We start from the raw sequence: 18060 nt of genomic DNA on the forward strand, positions 1-18060 counted from the left end.
AAATCTTTATTTATTTTATTATGTCAACTGCATATCAAAGACAGCTGCGAATAAGGTAAGGTGCATGGGCATCAATAATCATATACTTATATAATTTTATACATTAAAATATTGTATTTATTAAATTTTTTATAATTTAATAATTAATATTTTATTACTACGGTGTACTTGATCATTCTCGAATCACGACCTCGAGAACCCTCCGACGATCAGGATGAAGGTAATTGCGCAAATTTAAAACAACAAGACATAAGTTAAGATAACTAAAAATAATTAATAACTTATAAATATATTTAAGGCATTCATTCAAGGCTTGTGTCCCTTGTGTTTGCCTTACAATTTATTCAGACCAATTCATCTCCCATAAATAAATAATAAATAATTACATTACTATATTTAAATAATATTATATTATATTAATATTATTATTATTAATTTTATTTTTAACATCTCTCTCTCTCTTAACCTTTTCCTTTTTCTTTTCTTTTATTTTTGCGTTATTACAGTATATAATTACAGTTTGCCAATGAAGTTATGACATTTTTTAAATTGATTTTTGAAAATGTATCATCAGTAAATATTCCATCTAAATGGTGTTTTGATATTAATTTTAATGGAGAGAAAAAAATAATTTCTTTCTATAAACTTAGTTTATATGGTGTACAAATTACAGTCTCTCAATTGAAAAACAGTTGGTTATTTCTGAAGGTAATAATTTGTCTTTTTATTTTGTAAATGTCGTCAACACCATGATGTATAACTTATCTTAGAATGTATTAATATTTAATACTCTTACATTACAGATTCTGATATATATTTTCATTTATATGGATAACTATTTGATATGACTAACATTTTGAGTATCTATGGATTAAAAACTTTTGAGGATCTTAAAAATATGTTAATTACTTTTGAAAATTTGAAGGTGTGCCCTGGTTTAACTAACAAAAGAGATTTTCAAAAAGTTAAATCCACATTTAGTCCAGATCCATATATTGAAACTCTTGAATGTTTTTGGCATGCACAATTCATTTCATTTGAATGGCATTCACATTGCATCTAATGAATTAAAGTATACTACAATAGTTTGATTATATATGTGATTTAATTTTAGGATGTGGTTATACATTTTATGATTTTAATAAATGTATTTGTTTCTGTTAGTGGTATTTGTAATTTGTGTAAGAAACTGTATTATTCCATGAGGCAAAAGCTATTAAGGTTAAAACATACCTAATAAACCAGTTGAAAGTTATTACTCTCCGAGAAAGGAAAAGCACATTAAGATTTTACAGTTAACACAAAAAAAAAAATACAAGAATTAAGAAGGTTGAAAAATGTTTTAAGTGATGTACATCTTCAGATGCAAAATGTTTCAGATACTTCTTAAAAAGAGTCATTAGCTAATTTTGGTGTAAATGATATACAGGATGAACTTATTAAAGACATTTTTGCCGCAGCTAAAACAAAAAATTCCAAAGGACGTAGGAATAGTGAAAATTGGATGATGTTGTGTCTGTTCTAAATAAGGTAAATCATTTTATCTAATTTACCATTTTCATTAATTCAAAACAATATTAAATATTAATGATACCATTAATTGATTATAAATAATGTAGATCACCAAGTAGATACAAATTTTTAAGAAAACAAAACATAATACCACTTCCATGTGTGAACACAATAAGAAAACACTTATTGGCAGTACAAATTGGTTGTGGCTTTGAAATTAATTTTTTCAAATTATTTAAAAAGAAATTTTCTATGAAAACAGAATATCAAAAAAAGGGTATACTTGTTTTGGATGAAATTTTTTTAAGATCAAGTATAGCTGTAAATAGTAGAACCCTTACATATTCTGGTCTTGAAGATTTTGGCGATAAAGTTAAAGAAGATTTAAAGAAGCTGATAAAGCTGATCATGGACTTGTACTGAAAGGACGAGTTAAAGGTGATGTACATCTATTTGAATTTTTTTTCTTAATTTCAATATTTTATTTCCAATAGGCATTGATTTGGAAAAGCTAGTCATCAAAGCAATTATGTTACTCGAGGATGCTGGTGGTCAAGTTGTAGGGCTTACAAGCATTACAAGCAGGTATATCTTAAACCGTGCTGGAAATCAAGAACTTGTTATCATAACATGCATTTTCCAACAAGGCGCATTGTATATATTATCTATTCAATACTTTTATTCAGTTATTCTCTCTCTTTGTTTAACATCACAGTCCACAGAACAATAATTACATGCCATATACCACAACGACAACGTCCACAACCACATATGCGAAATGCGATGTACAAATATAGGATTTTACTATTTTAGTTGTGTTCTTGTGTATTGTGTTCAATATCGTTTGATATAGTAAAGTGATAGTAAGAATTATAAAAACAGATTTGAATTTTTCTTGACGTAAGCTTAAGAATTTTGATTGACTCCCACATTATTGATTTTAACTTCCCCAAACATCGAAAAATACAATTTTTCACATGACATTTTTAGGAATTAGGGAATAATATCTAAAACGTGGGAAAGTCAATCCCAAGTAATCTTGAGAATTGATAATTATTTACATGGATTCTCATGAATAATTCATACTGTAACCAAAAATCTAGAAAAATATTTAATAGTTATTTTTTTTTAGACATTTTGTAGTAATTTAAAAATATTATTCGCAGGTACTTGTGAATACATAATTATATTGTATTTAGTATGTAGGTACTAATCTTTATTATATTAATAGATTATCCTTTTTAGAATTTGATAAATATTCCTTATAATTATCTACAGATAATTAAACAAACATTGATCATTAGCCACTACAATGTAATAATAATAAACATTTAATATAATTACTTTTTCTTGAAGAAAGACCTATGGGATTTAAAAATTCTTATATTGTCATCTCATTATTATTGATTTCTAACTTTTTGATGTATTTGCTTTTTGCTTACTTTATAGTTTACATCATTTTAGGTTTATAACAATTATGAAATAAAACAACAACTAAATAAATACATGCATATAAATTGTGTATTAATGTATTATTCATTATTAGAATTACATTCATAACAATTATTAACTTAACATATAAAATATAAAATTGAATTTATTTAGAAAAAATTTACTATAAATTTATTGCAAATAGATTTTAAAATTTTGTATCACAATTTATTTACTTACTTATACATTTAATCATAATTTTAACAACAAACATCAAGTAATTATTTCACATTACTAAAAATAGGGTTTTATATAATAGTAAATTATAAAAATATTTTAATACATTATTTTCACTACTCATTAGATACTAAACCAAGAGAATTTCGTAACTGCATGTGTTGTATCTTTATTACTGTTTCAGTGTTGCATAACACATCAAAATGTATCCAGCAGTAGTAATTTTCTGTTGTTAGCTTAAATATTAGAGTGAATTGACGTATTATTAAATTTAAATGTAAAAACATTAACTATTATCCTTATGGTTTTTTTTAAATTTTAAAATGAGTTGTATGATTATGCAAAATATTAATATTTGAAAATGCTTGTAATTAAATTAAAAATTTAAATATTGTAAAAAACCATAGAAAAAACATAGATAATATTCTTACATTTAAATGTTATAACTAGCCAATTCATTCAATTCATTCTAGTATTAAAATTAATAAGAAGAAATTGGAACTGCTGGCTATACATTTGATATGTTATGTGTTAGTAAAACATTAGCGGGTATGACGTCCTCATAATATAAGACTTAAAATGGTAACTATCAAAGATAAAACAATTATCATACTTTTCAACTTCTATATAATTATGAAGAAAGTTTTTGATCAAACTTATCTGGTATAATGGATTTTAATACCAACCAAGTCATATAAGCAGTCATTCCCCATATTCTTTTATATTCATTTGTGTATACTGGAATCATCATTAATTTATTTGGCGGTTTTCTGAAATATGTATATTTACAATTAGCTGGATCACAAAAATGTTTTAAGGGAACAGCAAATGCATACTGTACTTCTTCAATGGAAATATTTAATTTCTCTGGTTCTATAACACCAATATTTCCTAAAAATGGCATAATTGCTATGTCTTTAGAAATAATAAATCTACCACTTCCCCAAATATCAATACTGGTTTTACTTATTCCAAGTTCTTCACAAGATTCTCTTAATGCTGTATCTTGTAGTTGTTCATCTGTTTCACGCATACCACCAGGAAATGATACTTGACCACTATTTCTTTTTAAATTATTGGTCCTTAATGTATACAATAAGGATATTTCATCTTTAACAATGCATAACGGAATAAGAACAGCAGCTTGGCGTTTACCATCAATATTCAGCTTAGGACATAGAGATTTAAAACATTTCACAGATTTTAATGAGTTTTCTTTGGAAAACATATCATGAAAATTAAAATGTACAGTTCTAGCTGAATAAGTATTTAATAAGAATCTTGAATACTTTGAATAATATATTAATTGAAAAGACTGCATTATAATATATTTAGTATTTTAAATTATTTTAGTGTATTGAACTTTTATTTTCAATTTAATTTATTTTTGGCCAAAAAAATATTAAAGTAAATTATATGATACATTTTAAAAGAAAATTTTTAAACATAGTATATTAATATTCTCATTCTACATATTTGTTATTAACATAATGTAAAGATAAATTATTGAATATATAACACATAGTATGCACTTGGGAAAGGAAAACTCACCATTTGTAGTTTGTACTACCTATTATTATTGATATAATTAATCTTTAAATACATAAAAAATATGAACATTACAATACAAAACAATATAATTAAACAATAAGTGACTTTTGGTATGAACCCTTTATAGAGTTAACTAAAATCTAAATTGTATTTTTTCATATTAAAGGTCATTTTAACAATTTATTACGCTTACAAATTATTGAACATGTAATAAAAACACTTATTACTAATTAATGGCAACATTGCATAATGCAATAATGCATATATAGTCAATACTGCAATAGGAATTGGCATTGGCAAAAATAAAATTGTCATATTATTGACATTTTTTGACTATTTGAGTTGTATTTGACGCCTAAGTATTATCAGGAGTACGACACTGTGTGTATTGGCAAAATCGGGTGACTGTGGCCTTGAACCATGATTAAAGATATCTTTAATCATGCCTTGAACACGGTCTCCGGGAGGGCGTGGCATACGTTATCAATTAAATATATCATATCAATATTACCGCTGTACATTGCTATTTGATTACCACAAGGCACAAAACGATATTTGTAGTATTTGTACAATACTTAGTAATTTTACTAAGTTTGAATGTTTTAGCTTTTAGCATTAAAATGTAAAATAAATTATTTAATCAGGGCCGGCGTTAGAGGGAGGCAAAACGGGGCATTTTTCCAGGGCCTCGTGCTTAAATATATTTTGTATAGAAATCTTGCAATAAAATAAAACAAGAATAATATTCTACTTATATTATAAGTAATATTATATTAAATATGTATGATATTTTGAAAAGTAACGTGGTGCGGTAAAATTACAAAACCTTTGTATACCTTAATATATTTTTTGGAAGTTGTCTGTTTACTCGTATAATATGTAAGTTGACGTATTACACATACGTTTAAAAGTAATCATTAAATAGTTGAAAATTGATAATCGCTATTTCGCTAAAGTATTTTTTAATACCATTAAACATCATAGATGTAACTAGGGTCAACATTTTGGAAGAGCTTAACTCCTTAATATGTTAAATTTAATTAATAATAAAATTGTTTTATTTGGACTTGTATTTTTGATAATTTTTCGTTTTTAATTACACATATAGTCTATAAATTATAGATAACTATAATTATTGCTTTAATGGTTAAATAAATTAAATAGGTTTTGCACAGGCCCTCGCAAAAGGTAGCGCTGGCCCTGTATTTAATTAAAAACTCTAATGAAAAAAATATTAAAATACTTTAATTAATGGCTTATGTAATAACAGGATATTGAATTTGGAATAGAATACTAGGTTTAAAGAACAAACAAATTATAAATTTTGTTAGAATAAATTTTATTTAATCAATGAAAATAGAAACAAAAAAGTAAAATAAAAATAAAAAATAATATATTACATTAAGAGGGCACTACACCTGCATCCGTTTGTAAAACAGAGAACACATGTGGGTGTAGCGCCTTCTTAAAACTTAATCATTAGAATAAAAAAATGATTGTTTCATCCTGAAAAGGACTGTTTAGTTACGGGATTACGTAGATTACTTGATTACAGGATACAGGACGTGGTTAATGGCGTTAATGCCGCCAGCTTATACTAGTATAAGGTCTATGGTCCCTACGTAAACCCGCACAGCCTGCTGATCGAGTGTCTATAAATCCGTGGTCTATAAATTCCATATTGTTCTGTGTCTATACCAGATTGTTCCATGTCTATACTGTGGTTTAATCTTGTTTATTTGTCTATTTTGGGTTATCATAAATTATTTTAGCATCCCATTTGTGGTCACACTGATTATATGAAGAAAGTTCTCGATTTTACTAGAAATTACTTTGAGGTACAAGGTGTACAACCACAACAACCAATTTAATATACAATATACATATTAGTAAGTAAAGTAAGTTGTGGTAGTGACATTAATTATTGGAGAACTGAAAAGTGAAAATCAAAATAGTTAAACCATTCAGTTTTGATTATCTCATTACTCATTGTCATTCGCTCATCGCTGATCGCTGTTCATTCAGTTCATTGTTCTATTACTGCTTGATATCCATCATTTTCTAATTTTCAATAAAGGTTTAAGCTTGCGAATTCTGTATTGTGATCGTAATAATATCTAGCAGCCTTGTTACGTACTAGAATTCAGAATATCTATACTTGTAAAATTTTTCGCGTTTTGTCATATACACTGAATCAAAATACACTAACGTTAGGAGCATCAATTTGAAACTACAATCAACTTGACAATTTTTAAATAGAAGTTGATTTTTTTCAACGAATCTAACATGTTTCCCAATGCGTTGATGACCGACATGTTTGGAAACGATAATCCATACAGGTATGTATAATGCATTATAGATAATACTTTTTGTTATTTGTATGATATATTGTTGTTTTATTGTTGGAAAATGGGGAAGTAGGTTTCTATAGAATAGTAACATTAGGATATGGGGCCAACTTGAAAGTCAAAGTGGTACTATAGAAGATTTACTTTAACTACCATTTTGTAAATCATTCTTTCAGTGTATTAATTTTTAAACTATACCTACATTGTATTTGGTTCTGTAATTATAATTGACTATTATTTAGTAATAATATCACTACATAGGTTATAAATTTGCTCTTTAGTTTCATATATATACATGTTGTAAAATATTTTTATCTAATACTGTATAGCACTAAGTTTAAAAGACTTGTGCTGTGTGTCATAAACAATCACTAAATATTTAATCAATCTATTGTAACCTAATGATAAAGAAATTCATATAACATTAGTTACAGTAGCACATAAATGGTCCATTTAGTTTTAGTGTTCAGTAAACTATTAATTAATATATTTTATTGCAACTTGTCATTAAGCATAGACATTTATCATCAATTGAAAAACAGCAAAACAAAATAAATGATCAGTTTCCATGAAAAGCATTACAATATTATGTTACTATGATCATTGTTTAATCAATTCTATGATTCAAAATTAATAAAATATTTTCATACATCTTCATAAATAATTTATTATCTATTTTATTTCATTCAGAAATTCAATGCAGCAAATGGACCAAATGATGAATTCATTTTTTGGAGGATTTCCTGATCCAATGTCTGGATCCAATGGTATGATGATGCCATTTGGTGGCGGAATGTTTGGAAATTTTGGTTCCATGATGAATAATATGAATAATTCTATGAATATGATGGTCAGTGGTAATCACCCAGGCCAATCATTCAGCAGCAGTAGCAGTACATTTATGTCATACTCATCAAATGGCCCAAATGGCCAGCCACAAGTACTTCATAATCATAAAATATTATGTAAAATATGTTTTGTTTATCTGTTTTCATTTAAAATATTTCCTAGATTTATAAAGCTTCCACTTCTACTCGTACCGGTCCAGGAGGGGTAAAAGAGACAAAAAAAGCTGTTAGTGATTCAAGGACAGGTGTTAAGAAGTTGGCTATTGGGCATCATATTGGAGACCGTGCACACATTGTTGAACGTCAACAAAATGTATATTCTGGAGACCAAGAAGAAAACCAAGAATATATTAACTTGGATGATAGTTAGTATAGTGAAAAAACAAATAAAGCTAATCATAACTGCTAGATATTATTTATTAATATTTTCTTAAGCACGATAGCCCTATTTTTTTTTTGTACTAGGCTAAAGCAGATAATTGTATGAACATCTTTAAACTAATTGTGAATATAGTTTATTGTTACTATTTGCTATTCAAAATACCATACAGTATTTCTATAAACTTATTACGTTTCTTAAATATCTAAATTCCACTGTATGGCAAAATTACATCATTGTCTCTGTTTAATTATTATTTTATTCCATTACTAAGTAGTACTCTTTACATTAATTATAGTCAAATTTAATTCTTTTGTGTTTCTGATAATACAATTTATCTACTCCATGTTCATTTTCTCTAATTATCTAAAGTTTAAAATGTTTAATTGTTTAATGCTATTATTTAATCTATTAAAATGAAAGCATGATCAAAAGACAGCAAACTTCATTAAATATAATATTTTAATTAATACTGAACCAATGAATGATTTATTTACACTTCTGTATTTGTGATTTATATTATTTATTTTTTAATAATAATGCTGTTATACATTATTATTCAATATTCTATTTTAAAATTAAGACTTAACTTGAACATTTTAATTTTTAGATGAAGCTGAGGAGTTCAACAATGAATGGCGCAACAAAGCTCAAAACTTGAATTCTCATCGTAGTCGTTACTTGCCCTATACTCATAGGTATGTATTATTATATTTTATTTTATATTATTTTTTAAATAAATATTAGATGTTAGTTAATGTTATTAGAATCAAATGAATTTAGTAAAAAAAAAGTGAATAGCTTATGATTAGATGTTTAATACAAACAAGCAGATATCAAAACACTTTGAAGGGATTTGGCTGTATTATTAATTGGGCCAGTCTACTGGGTGTTGCTCATTCTGCTTGTAACTCCCCCGCATATTCTCTTGTGGGACTAAGTATAAGATTAATTTAAGCTACTGATACTATAAACATATTTAAACCGTCCTATGGAATTTCATGAACTTTAACTTATAATAACAGTTTATAATATATCATAATATAGATATTATGATTGGCTGCATTATTTTTGGTAACAATTATTCATCCCTCCATATTTTTATTTGATAAATAAATTACAAATATTTAGTGAGAAATATTGGTCGAATCATCTCCACTCCAAATTCTTTTTCTTTTAATACTAGTCATTGAATTTAAAATTAAGACATGATACTGAATCAGTACACAGTCATCAGTTATGAGGTATAGTAGGTATGCCACCACTGGTATGCATTTAAGCTTAATACCTTATATATAGCAGAGCACTTTATTTTTTAAAATTTGGTTTATAAATACTAGCATGGTTAGATAATTTATTTAAACGTTTATTTAATCATTGAGAAATGAATGCCTTATCTCATGGAGTTTATGTTTGATCTATGTTTATGTTATTTACTGCACTATTATTTAGTTTTGCCTTTTAAGAATTTAGATGTTGAAACGTCTATATTTTTAGACACATTGATATTAGTTGATTTTGTTTGCACACAAGTAATATTATTATTATTTTTTTGTTTGATTTTTCTGTTTCATTAGAATTCAAAATTCTTCAGTTCCTTTAAAAAAACATCTCAAGGCATTACCTTCCCCTACTCCTTCAACATCACGTAACAGGTATGTGTAGTAATTATAATTAATTTGTTATTTAAAATAAATTTATTATTTACAAAATATAGGCCTGATAAACATGTTTTTTTTATTAGAATTTGTGTTAGTTAGTTTTTAATACTAATAGTAAATATTGTTAGGATATTCATTATATGTTAAGTTGTATTCGCTTACATAAATAAATTAAATATGTTTTTTGTTTAGTTTATATTTAATACTAAAAGGTTAGTAATTATTGCTTTATTGTGTATAAAATAATAACATTATCTATAGGTAATATACATAATTTAGTTTTTAAATATATTATATAATAAAGATTAAAGTATATAACTCAGTGGTGTGCTGAGTACTTCTAAAGAAGGTTTTCCTAGACAATGACCATTTGTCATAACTGATAAAGATATAACAATAAAAAAATACAAAACCATTTAATATAATATGACTATTGTTATTTGCTGTAAAAATTATGTTGGTAGTTGCATACTTAATTTTTTGTCTTGCTTAAGTAGTTAAGTTTAAAAATTATTCACTATGCTACTGGTAGTATTAAAAATCATAAGACAGTTTTGTCAGGTGAGTTAAAATTTAAATGAAGTTTTTATTTGAGCATGTTTTTAATTATTTTTGGTTCTTTCAATTATGCCTATAGGTTACAAATTCTACTTTTAGATTCTGAGAATAATGATGAATGTATTGTTTTACAATATCTTTTTTTTGTGTGTCTGTGTACATAATATGTTGTCCAAATAATGCTCTGATTGTCAACTTCATTAGCTTTTCAGATTAGAAAGTGTATCTAGTTGGTGCATTAGGTTGGTCAAATTATGAAATTTTCTATTCTTGATAACATTTTTTAAATATTTTGAAGTCATTTATAGGAGTTTTTAAATTTTAAATTTTTTAGTTTTTTTTGTCTTATAAATGACTTTAAAATTTTATTGGTTTAGCAAAAAAGCTTAAAAGTTTAATTCAAGGCTCCTTATATATTTTCACAATGGTAGTTAAAGAATATTGAATATACATAGTCATAATTTTTTAATAAGCATTTAAAGTTAAAATAAATAAAAATTTATCTTTACCTAAGATTTGAAAATTCAATATAAGATTCTACATGACTTTGACTACTTTTATCAAATAAAAAATATCTACCAGAAAGTCAAATAAAATTTTTATTAGCATTTTAATATTACAACATTGGAATCACTCAAATTTTCTAGTACTGAATACTGATGTTATTATTTTTTAAATAATGAATAACCCTAGAAACTGGAAATTTACATCAAATGTTGTTTTTATCAATTCATATACGTAATAATATTATGCACATTATTTCAACAATTTCTAAGTTATTTGTATACATTTTTTTTTATTATATTATACATACAATTAAATACATACAATTGAATAAAAAATTATATACCTTCCGTAAGCATAGCTTGTGTCGAAGGTATAGAGTAAAATTTAAATAATATTAAAACTACTTATTGATTCTGATACTTCAAAATTTTCAAAAAAATTATCTACTGTATAATTTTAGTTTAAAAATTCTCATTTGAAATCAAAAAATTTTGTTCACGGATATTCTTTAAGAGGATGTTCACCCTCATGTGTTGTCTCCGTCTTACAAGTGCATAACATTGCAAAAACTGTTTCGCGCAAGAAAGAACCGAGAAAGCTACAGTTATAACTAAGAAACGAAATTTTCACCACATTAAAAGGAGAATTTTGTCTGTGCAATATCGTTTTTATTTTTTCGATATCACTTATACGAAAAAAATTCTTATTGTTTCATAATACATTAATTTTGTGTTTTTTAAGCATGAATAACTTTTTTTGTAGTTCTGATATCGAAAAAATAAATATGATATTGCACAGACAAAATTCTCCTTTTTATGTAGAGAAAATTTCGTTTCTTAGTTAAATTGTAGCTTTCTCGGTTCTTTCCCACGCGAAACAGTTTTTGCAATGTTACGCACTTGTAAGACGGAGACAACACATGCGGGTGTAACGTATGTGAGTGATGCATAATATCAAGAATTTAAAAATATAGTCCAAGTGAATTTAAAAATTCTTAAAATACCATTTTGATAAATTGTGTTAATGATAAATAAAAAGAGGGTTGACATATTTGGTGATTCACCTAACCATGATAAATCTACTATACAATATTTTATTTTTCCATTTATTACTACATCTCGAGTCATAGTTTGCCATAATAATTTAAAAATTGGTTGATTTCCCATTTGTTAAATATTCTCTCCATTTGGGTCATATTAAAATTCTTTGAAAATAGCCAAGAATTTGTATATAAATATTTTTAATTTACATCTATTTATATATGTATACATATTTAGAAGTGTGCAAGATATAGATAATAACTTTCATGAATGTTGTGTGTACTTCATAAGTTGTGAAATGTCTTGATACATTAATTTTTGAATCAATTAATAATAGTATTTTTTTAATGAAATAATTATTTATATTTATTTAAACTTAATTATAAATATATTTTGTTTTGCAGTGAGGTGTTAGCTGTGGAAGGTCATCAAGATCAAGGAAGAAAACGTGCAGCTAAGCAGCGGACACCTAAAAAGATTGAACAACATCCTGTAAATGATGCTTAAATTAAACTAGCATTTCAATTTTAAATCTTCATTAATTAAATAATATAGTTTTATGTTTTTTTATTGTCACAAATTCATTTTCAAGCTGTGTTCCATAAAACGATTTTAAGAAATGGATGTGAAAAAGTTTAAAATTAAAATAGGATATGTTTAATATTGTAATATTAATTATTTTATAAGAATTATTATGATTTGATATAGGATTAGACCATTTTTAATGTTAGGTAACTATTTTTTATTTTCTATTCTTTATATGTGAGCAATTAATTGATTTTGTTGAATTTAATTAGTGATTCTTGCTGGTAAAGCTTAGCTTATAGTTTGAACTTATAATAATCATATAAATAAAAAACAAAAATTTCTTCAAAAAAAAAATATTTATTTTCTAATCAAATTTTCCTTGTCCAATTGAATAACTAAAATAATAATAAATTAAAAAAAAAATTCTGTAAAATATTTAACTAGAAAAAATTCTATCTAAATACCACATGTGAAAATAATAATTTAGTAAAGTACATAATAGAAAAAAATAATATTTATGAAATTGTTAATGCTAAATTAACCGGATAAATTGTAATTATTAACGCCTTCATTATTGTTATTTTCATCAACTCCAAGTTTGTATATATCATCATTAATCTTACACATTTGATCAAGAAAGTCTTTATCTTCTAATATTTTTGCAAGTGCAGATAATATGTTACAAAACTGAATCTTAGTCATCTTGAGATGTTTACTACTTGTATCTAATATCTTCTCAACATCATTATCGATTTCCTAAAAATATATTGATATTTAAATAAATAGGATACAATTTAATATTTAATTCAGTTTTCTTTACATGTAATGTTATAAATTTAGCAGATGGAATTTTAATTCGGTGTTTAATTGTTGAAGCTTGGTCATCATCGCAAAACAATGTAAATGTGGACTGTGGCGCTGCTTTGAAATAGACACCAGCCAGCAAATGACCTTTTCTATCAGTGGCCAATAAGCTTCTAAAGTTGTAAACCAAATTTCGGCGTTCAGTGACAGACACTGGTGAATGATAAGACGCCCCTATATATACCAAGTTAGTTTCTGGTTTCGGTGATCCATTCCATACAGACCATTGCACATATTTTTCACCAACCATTGTTTGATAACAATACTCTTTTTGCGGACAGGATGATGGCACAAAACGACCTAATAAATATAACATATTTGAGTTTAAATAAATAACATAATTTAAGTCAAAATATTTACCGGTATGGGGATATTGTTGATCAACCATTACAGTTATGACTCTACCTATTTGATAACCAGGATCCAGCAATATCACACCACTACGACCGTTGATTTTAATTTGCATTGCAACCATTACATGTTCTTTATCACTTACCCATGGGTCTGGGTAGTCATTACTTATGTATCCCTCATGGCTCTAAGTATATGAAAACAAATTTAAGATTTTAGTAGAAATCTACATATTTATATTTGCATAAAATGAAAACTTACTTCTATAGATTCCTCACAAGATACCATATAAAGACTATTTTTAACACCAGGAAATCTCTTTTCTAACAATGCTAATTTCCCAATCAATAATAAACCAAGTCCAACACAGGTATTTGCATTTTTAGTTAATGGTGGCTTATATTCCCGAAAGAAGTTCTCCAGCGTATCACTTTTCCCATTTTTGTATTCATTATAAAATCTAAAAAATTAATTATAATTTAAGTTTGATATCATAAGTACATTTTTTTAATATTTTATTTACTTTATGAAGTTAGTTGTTGAATCATAATTATATGCCTGAAGTAAAATCTGTACTTCATTTTCAAATTGTCTAGTCAGCTCTTCATATTCCTCAATCGAGCTGACCGTATGGGGTGGCCTTGAACTACCCCATTTCGGCAAAGGCACAGGCTGACCAATAGGCCAGTCGGCCGCTTTCTGGCCATTGTTCAGCCAAAATGTATACTCGTCATCATCGTTGTGGTTGTCAGGAGAAGGCCGGGTTTCGAGTCAACTCGGCCATTCGTTTCCCCATCTACCGACTGTTGGTATGTAGCTGGATTCATCCCTGTAGCAGCTGTCTTCTGCAGCGCCAACAGGTCCTTCTACTTCTAGTAATTTTTTCTCACGCTCTTTAAACATAAATAAAATCAATGTTAAGATGCACTTAGATTTACTGACCTTAATTATCAGTATAGATTACATGGATTTATATATTTTAGAAATGAATAATGAATTAAAGAAAACCTGTATGTCTATTTTGTCATAGGAGTATAACAATAATAATGCTCAAAATTAAAAATATGAATTAAAAAATATTATGTAAGTGAACAACAAGCAGCAGGGTTATGTTGTATTCAAAATAAAATTCAATAGTCTTACATTTTTTATGTTGCCTAGATAATATTTATAGCAACTAAATTATTGTGACATCATAAAATTTGTTGTTGTATTATGTTACATACTATAAACTTATATATTATGAATTATGTACTTAATTAATTATATAAATTATGGTATCAAAGTAGGTATATTGGTATATTCTATAATGCAATAAATTTAATAAAGGTAATGGTAAGAATGTAACTATAAAAAAAATATGCAAGATCATAATAAATTTGTATGAAAAATTATTCAAAAAATCGATAAATGTTATTTTACCACAATCAGTGCTGCTTATAGTACGATGCATATTATTATACATTTTAAGTAAAATTAAATGAATTATGATGTAATACTAAATCAGCAATAACTAAAATAAGCTTTAAAAACAAAATTTTTATACATTTGAACCTAACAATGAATAAATTATACCCGACAATTAACAAATAAATTAGATTAATTGAACATTTATGATATCACTCATAAATCTATTAATAACGTATGATTCATTAAAATATTAAACAAAGTAACATAGGCACATAATATATATTATTGTCCACTCATAAATTATTCAGGAGAAATCATTAGGTTTGTATAAAAGATCTCAGTTTTTGTTAAAATATCTTTCGTAGAAAAATAAAGACGGAAATAACCTATTACAGCGTTATTTCAATCAAAAGAAGTTAAAACGAAACGAGATTAAATTCCAACTACAGCTCAAGACGATAAAAAAATCTTCATAGAAGTAAATACAATTTAATACTCTAAACGAAATTTTACTTTATGATAGTCATAATACAAATGATGCGTAATATTAAGCATTGATAAGTATTGAGTAAAATTGAGTAAAATCATTGGTAATAGTGTATACGATTAATAAATAGTAATAGAAAACTGTAAACGTAATGTATTTTTTTATCACATAATCGTTTCGACACGCCACAGTTTCGAAACTCGCAGCTCGGAATAAGTTAGTAATAACTAACTGGAAATAACAATAATTCTACAAAACACGTTTGGTGGTGTGGGTACGGGTCAAATTCAATGAAATTAATTAATACTCGCTCGATTTGACACAATATATTATTAAAAATATCGAAAGGCACGTACAAACAATAACTGTTGAAGTGTACAACGAACGGTACTGGAAAGAGCGAGTCCGTGGCGAGAACCAGAGATTGAAATGCTTATTATAATTGGGCCAAGGAGTTCGAACCCACTCTTTCGCGGTCCCATCATCGTTCGGGTGGTAAAATACGGGTGGGAACATTGACACAGTTACGTACGTCCGTGACAGCGGTACGTAATTACCTGCCCGACAATTATAATAATTATTAGGTATAAAACTATGAATATTAATATGGTCGGACACGGTAACTGGAAGTCAGTAACGAATTGTAACTTGTGGTGGCCAAGACCAGTGCGAGTAGGTGTCGAAAACGGACGGAAATAAGAAAACCGCTTAGAGCGGCGAATATAATATAGGTTGGTATGTTATTACTTATCACCTACACATTGGTAGTTACAGTGGTCAACGTCGTACAGTTGCAAATATTACCAAAACATTTCGCGTTGTCGAGCCCGACAAAGCCGTAACTGTTATGATTCTATTGTACAAACGACGCATCGCACCGTCACGTCTTCTTCTTAAGAGTATTACGTGATAATTTTGCGATAAATACATATATGGACATTAGTTATTATAGTGGTCGACACTCACCCATACAACGAAAACACACGACTTGAAGAATACCTCTGCACTCGTAGCGGCTTACGACTATGTTCAACCGTCGACTGACAACTGGTGCTCGTCCGACGACGAGCCGAGATATTTATACGGTTTTTACGCAACCGAACGCGGTGGGTACGGGGAAGGGGGCTGTGCGTACGGTTCTGGCGGACTGGTTGCGCGTTCCCCACTGTCTATACGACCCACGTACGACACGGCGAACAACAAATAAACAAAACAAACGAAAGGCACGGCGGAAGGGAAAACGAACACGTTACGCGTACACAATTAATTGCGATCGTTAAAGGCTGTTATTTAATGCGCACTGCGGCAATCTTCGATTACGCGAACCCAGACGGCCGCCGCGTGTCGGCGTGGTAAACAACAATAATAACAATCACCACTTAAACACGCGCTTGAAACGGGACGACACGACGTCCGAAGTCCAACAGTAACAATTGTACTGCAATATGACGACCGCTACACGTTTAACGTGTAGGGATATCGTCATCGTTGTCGTTAAACGGCGAAAATGGAACAACACGCTCGTGAATTAATAGTATTTTAGTAAAAAAAATACCATTGACGATAAACTGGGACAACGACAAAATGGTAAATTGCACTCGGATCGGTCACGACTCACGACGAGTGACGCACTCAGCACTGGGCACTGGCCACCGAAGTCGTTTTATTAATTAAAATTACGTACCTATTATTAATTCGATCGCTTCCCGTTCCGTCGAATGATGATAAGCGTGATAAGCAGAACGCACTGAACTCTATACATATAGAGTTCAGTGGCAGAACGAAAAATGGCGTAACCCTGGAACGGCGACAGTGTAGGCAGCCGAAAATAAATAAATGCCGCCAAACGTAAGGTCAAAAATGCTCTTGGACGACGGGATGGGTTTTATTTACCACTTCATTTCCTCCATACTTTCATATTATAATGACAAATAACACATTAATATACATGTAATTCACTTCTTACTCGTAACAATTAACTAAACAATTACAAACAAAAAGTCGATTTATTTATAGTTCTAGCAGAGATTATACGGTGTAGACCATTGCGATTTGCGAGACGATGAAACTTTTGCAGCGTCTACGGGACACGTTTCAATCACGTAGATTATGTTAATATCTATGTGATAATAATAAAATATTTGGCATAAATTCACTTTAACTACCCAGCGTGTTTTTTGATTTTTTACCGAATCATACGTATTCCAACGAGTTAAGAACGATGGAGCAAAAAAAAAACATTGCGGAAACCATTGTTTTGGAAGACTCCATATTTTGTGATTTTACGTTTATACGTATGCGTGTAACATTATTTTAATGCCACACGAAGTTGTTTAATCGAACTTTTT

The 18060-nt window shown here is 27.9% G+C and overlaps 3 protein-coding genes across 8 annotated transcripts; 1 reads left to right on the forward strand and 2 right to left on the reverse strand.

Annotated features, from left to right (window-relative positions):
* Nucleotides 1-3011: 3011 nt before the first annotated feature.
* Nucleotides 3012-4725, reverse strand: LOC107161493 (mitochondrial coenzyme A diphosphatase NUDT8). 5 transcript variants are annotated; one of them, XM_089226809.1, is made up of 3 exons: nucleotides 4147-4725; nucleotides 4022-4071; nucleotides 3012-3950 (listed from the first exon to the last, which is right to left on the reverse strand). In XM_089226809.1, the coding sequence occupies exons 1-3, from the start codon at nucleotides 4499-4501 to the stop codon at nucleotides 3936-3938; spliced, it is 420 nt and encodes a 139-aa protein (XP_089082935.1). In that variant the 5' UTR covers nucleotides 4502-4725; the 3' UTR covers nucleotides 3012-3935. The 5 variants fall into 5 exon arrangements, with proteins under 5 accessions (XP_089082935.1, XP_015363413.2, XP_089082933.1 ...); XM_015507927.2 differs by having other exon boundaries at nucleotides 4017-4071; XM_089226807.1 differs by having other exon boundaries at nucleotides 3012-4071.
* A 1600-nt stretch (nucleotides 4726-6325) lies between these two features.
* Mlf (myeloid leukemia factor) lies at nucleotides 6326-12640 on the forward strand. 2 transcript variants are annotated; one of them, XM_089226804.1, is made up of 6 exons: nucleotides 6430-7070; nucleotides 7770-8019; nucleotides 8091-8292; nucleotides 8917-9004; nucleotides 9884-9961; nucleotides 12477-12640. In XM_089226804.1, the coding sequence occupies exons 1-6, from the start codon at nucleotides 7018-7020 to the stop codon at nucleotides 12577-12579; spliced, it is 774 nt and encodes a 257-aa protein (XP_089082930.1). In that variant the 5' UTR covers nucleotides 6430-7017; the 3' UTR covers nucleotides 12580-12640. The 2 variants fall into 2 exon arrangements, with proteins under 2 accessions (XP_089082931.1, XP_089082930.1); XM_089226805.1 differs by lacking the exon at nucleotides 9884-9961 and having other exon boundaries at nucleotides 6326-7070.
* A 297-nt stretch (nucleotides 12641-12937) lies between these two features.
* Nucleotides 12938-17397, reverse strand: LOC107162136 (uncharacterized). The gene is made up of 6 exons (XM_015508914.2): nucleotides 16679-17397; nucleotides 14339-14708; nucleotides 14077-14275; nucleotides 13825-14002; nucleotides 13421-13764; nucleotides 12938-13356 (listed from the first exon to the last, which is right to left on the reverse strand). Exons 3-6 carry the CDS (start codon nucleotides 14101-14103, stop codon nucleotides 13138-13140), a joined length of 768 nt encoding a protein of 255 aa, XP_015364400.1. The 5' UTR covers nucleotides 14104-14275; nucleotides 14339-14708; nucleotides 16679-17397; the 3' UTR covers nucleotides 12938-13137.
* Between the last annotated feature and the right edge of the window lie 663 nt (nucleotides 17398-18060).

The sequence above is a fragment of the Diuraphis noxia genome, unplaced genomic scaffold (genome assembly GCF_037042655.1).
Source record: "Diuraphis noxia isolate RWA-SAM2 unplaced genomic scaffold, SU_Dnox_SAM2 contig0004, whole genome shotgun sequence".
Taxonomy (NCBI): domain Eukaryota; kingdom Metazoa; phylum Arthropoda; class Insecta; order Hemiptera; family Aphididae; genus Diuraphis; species Diuraphis noxia.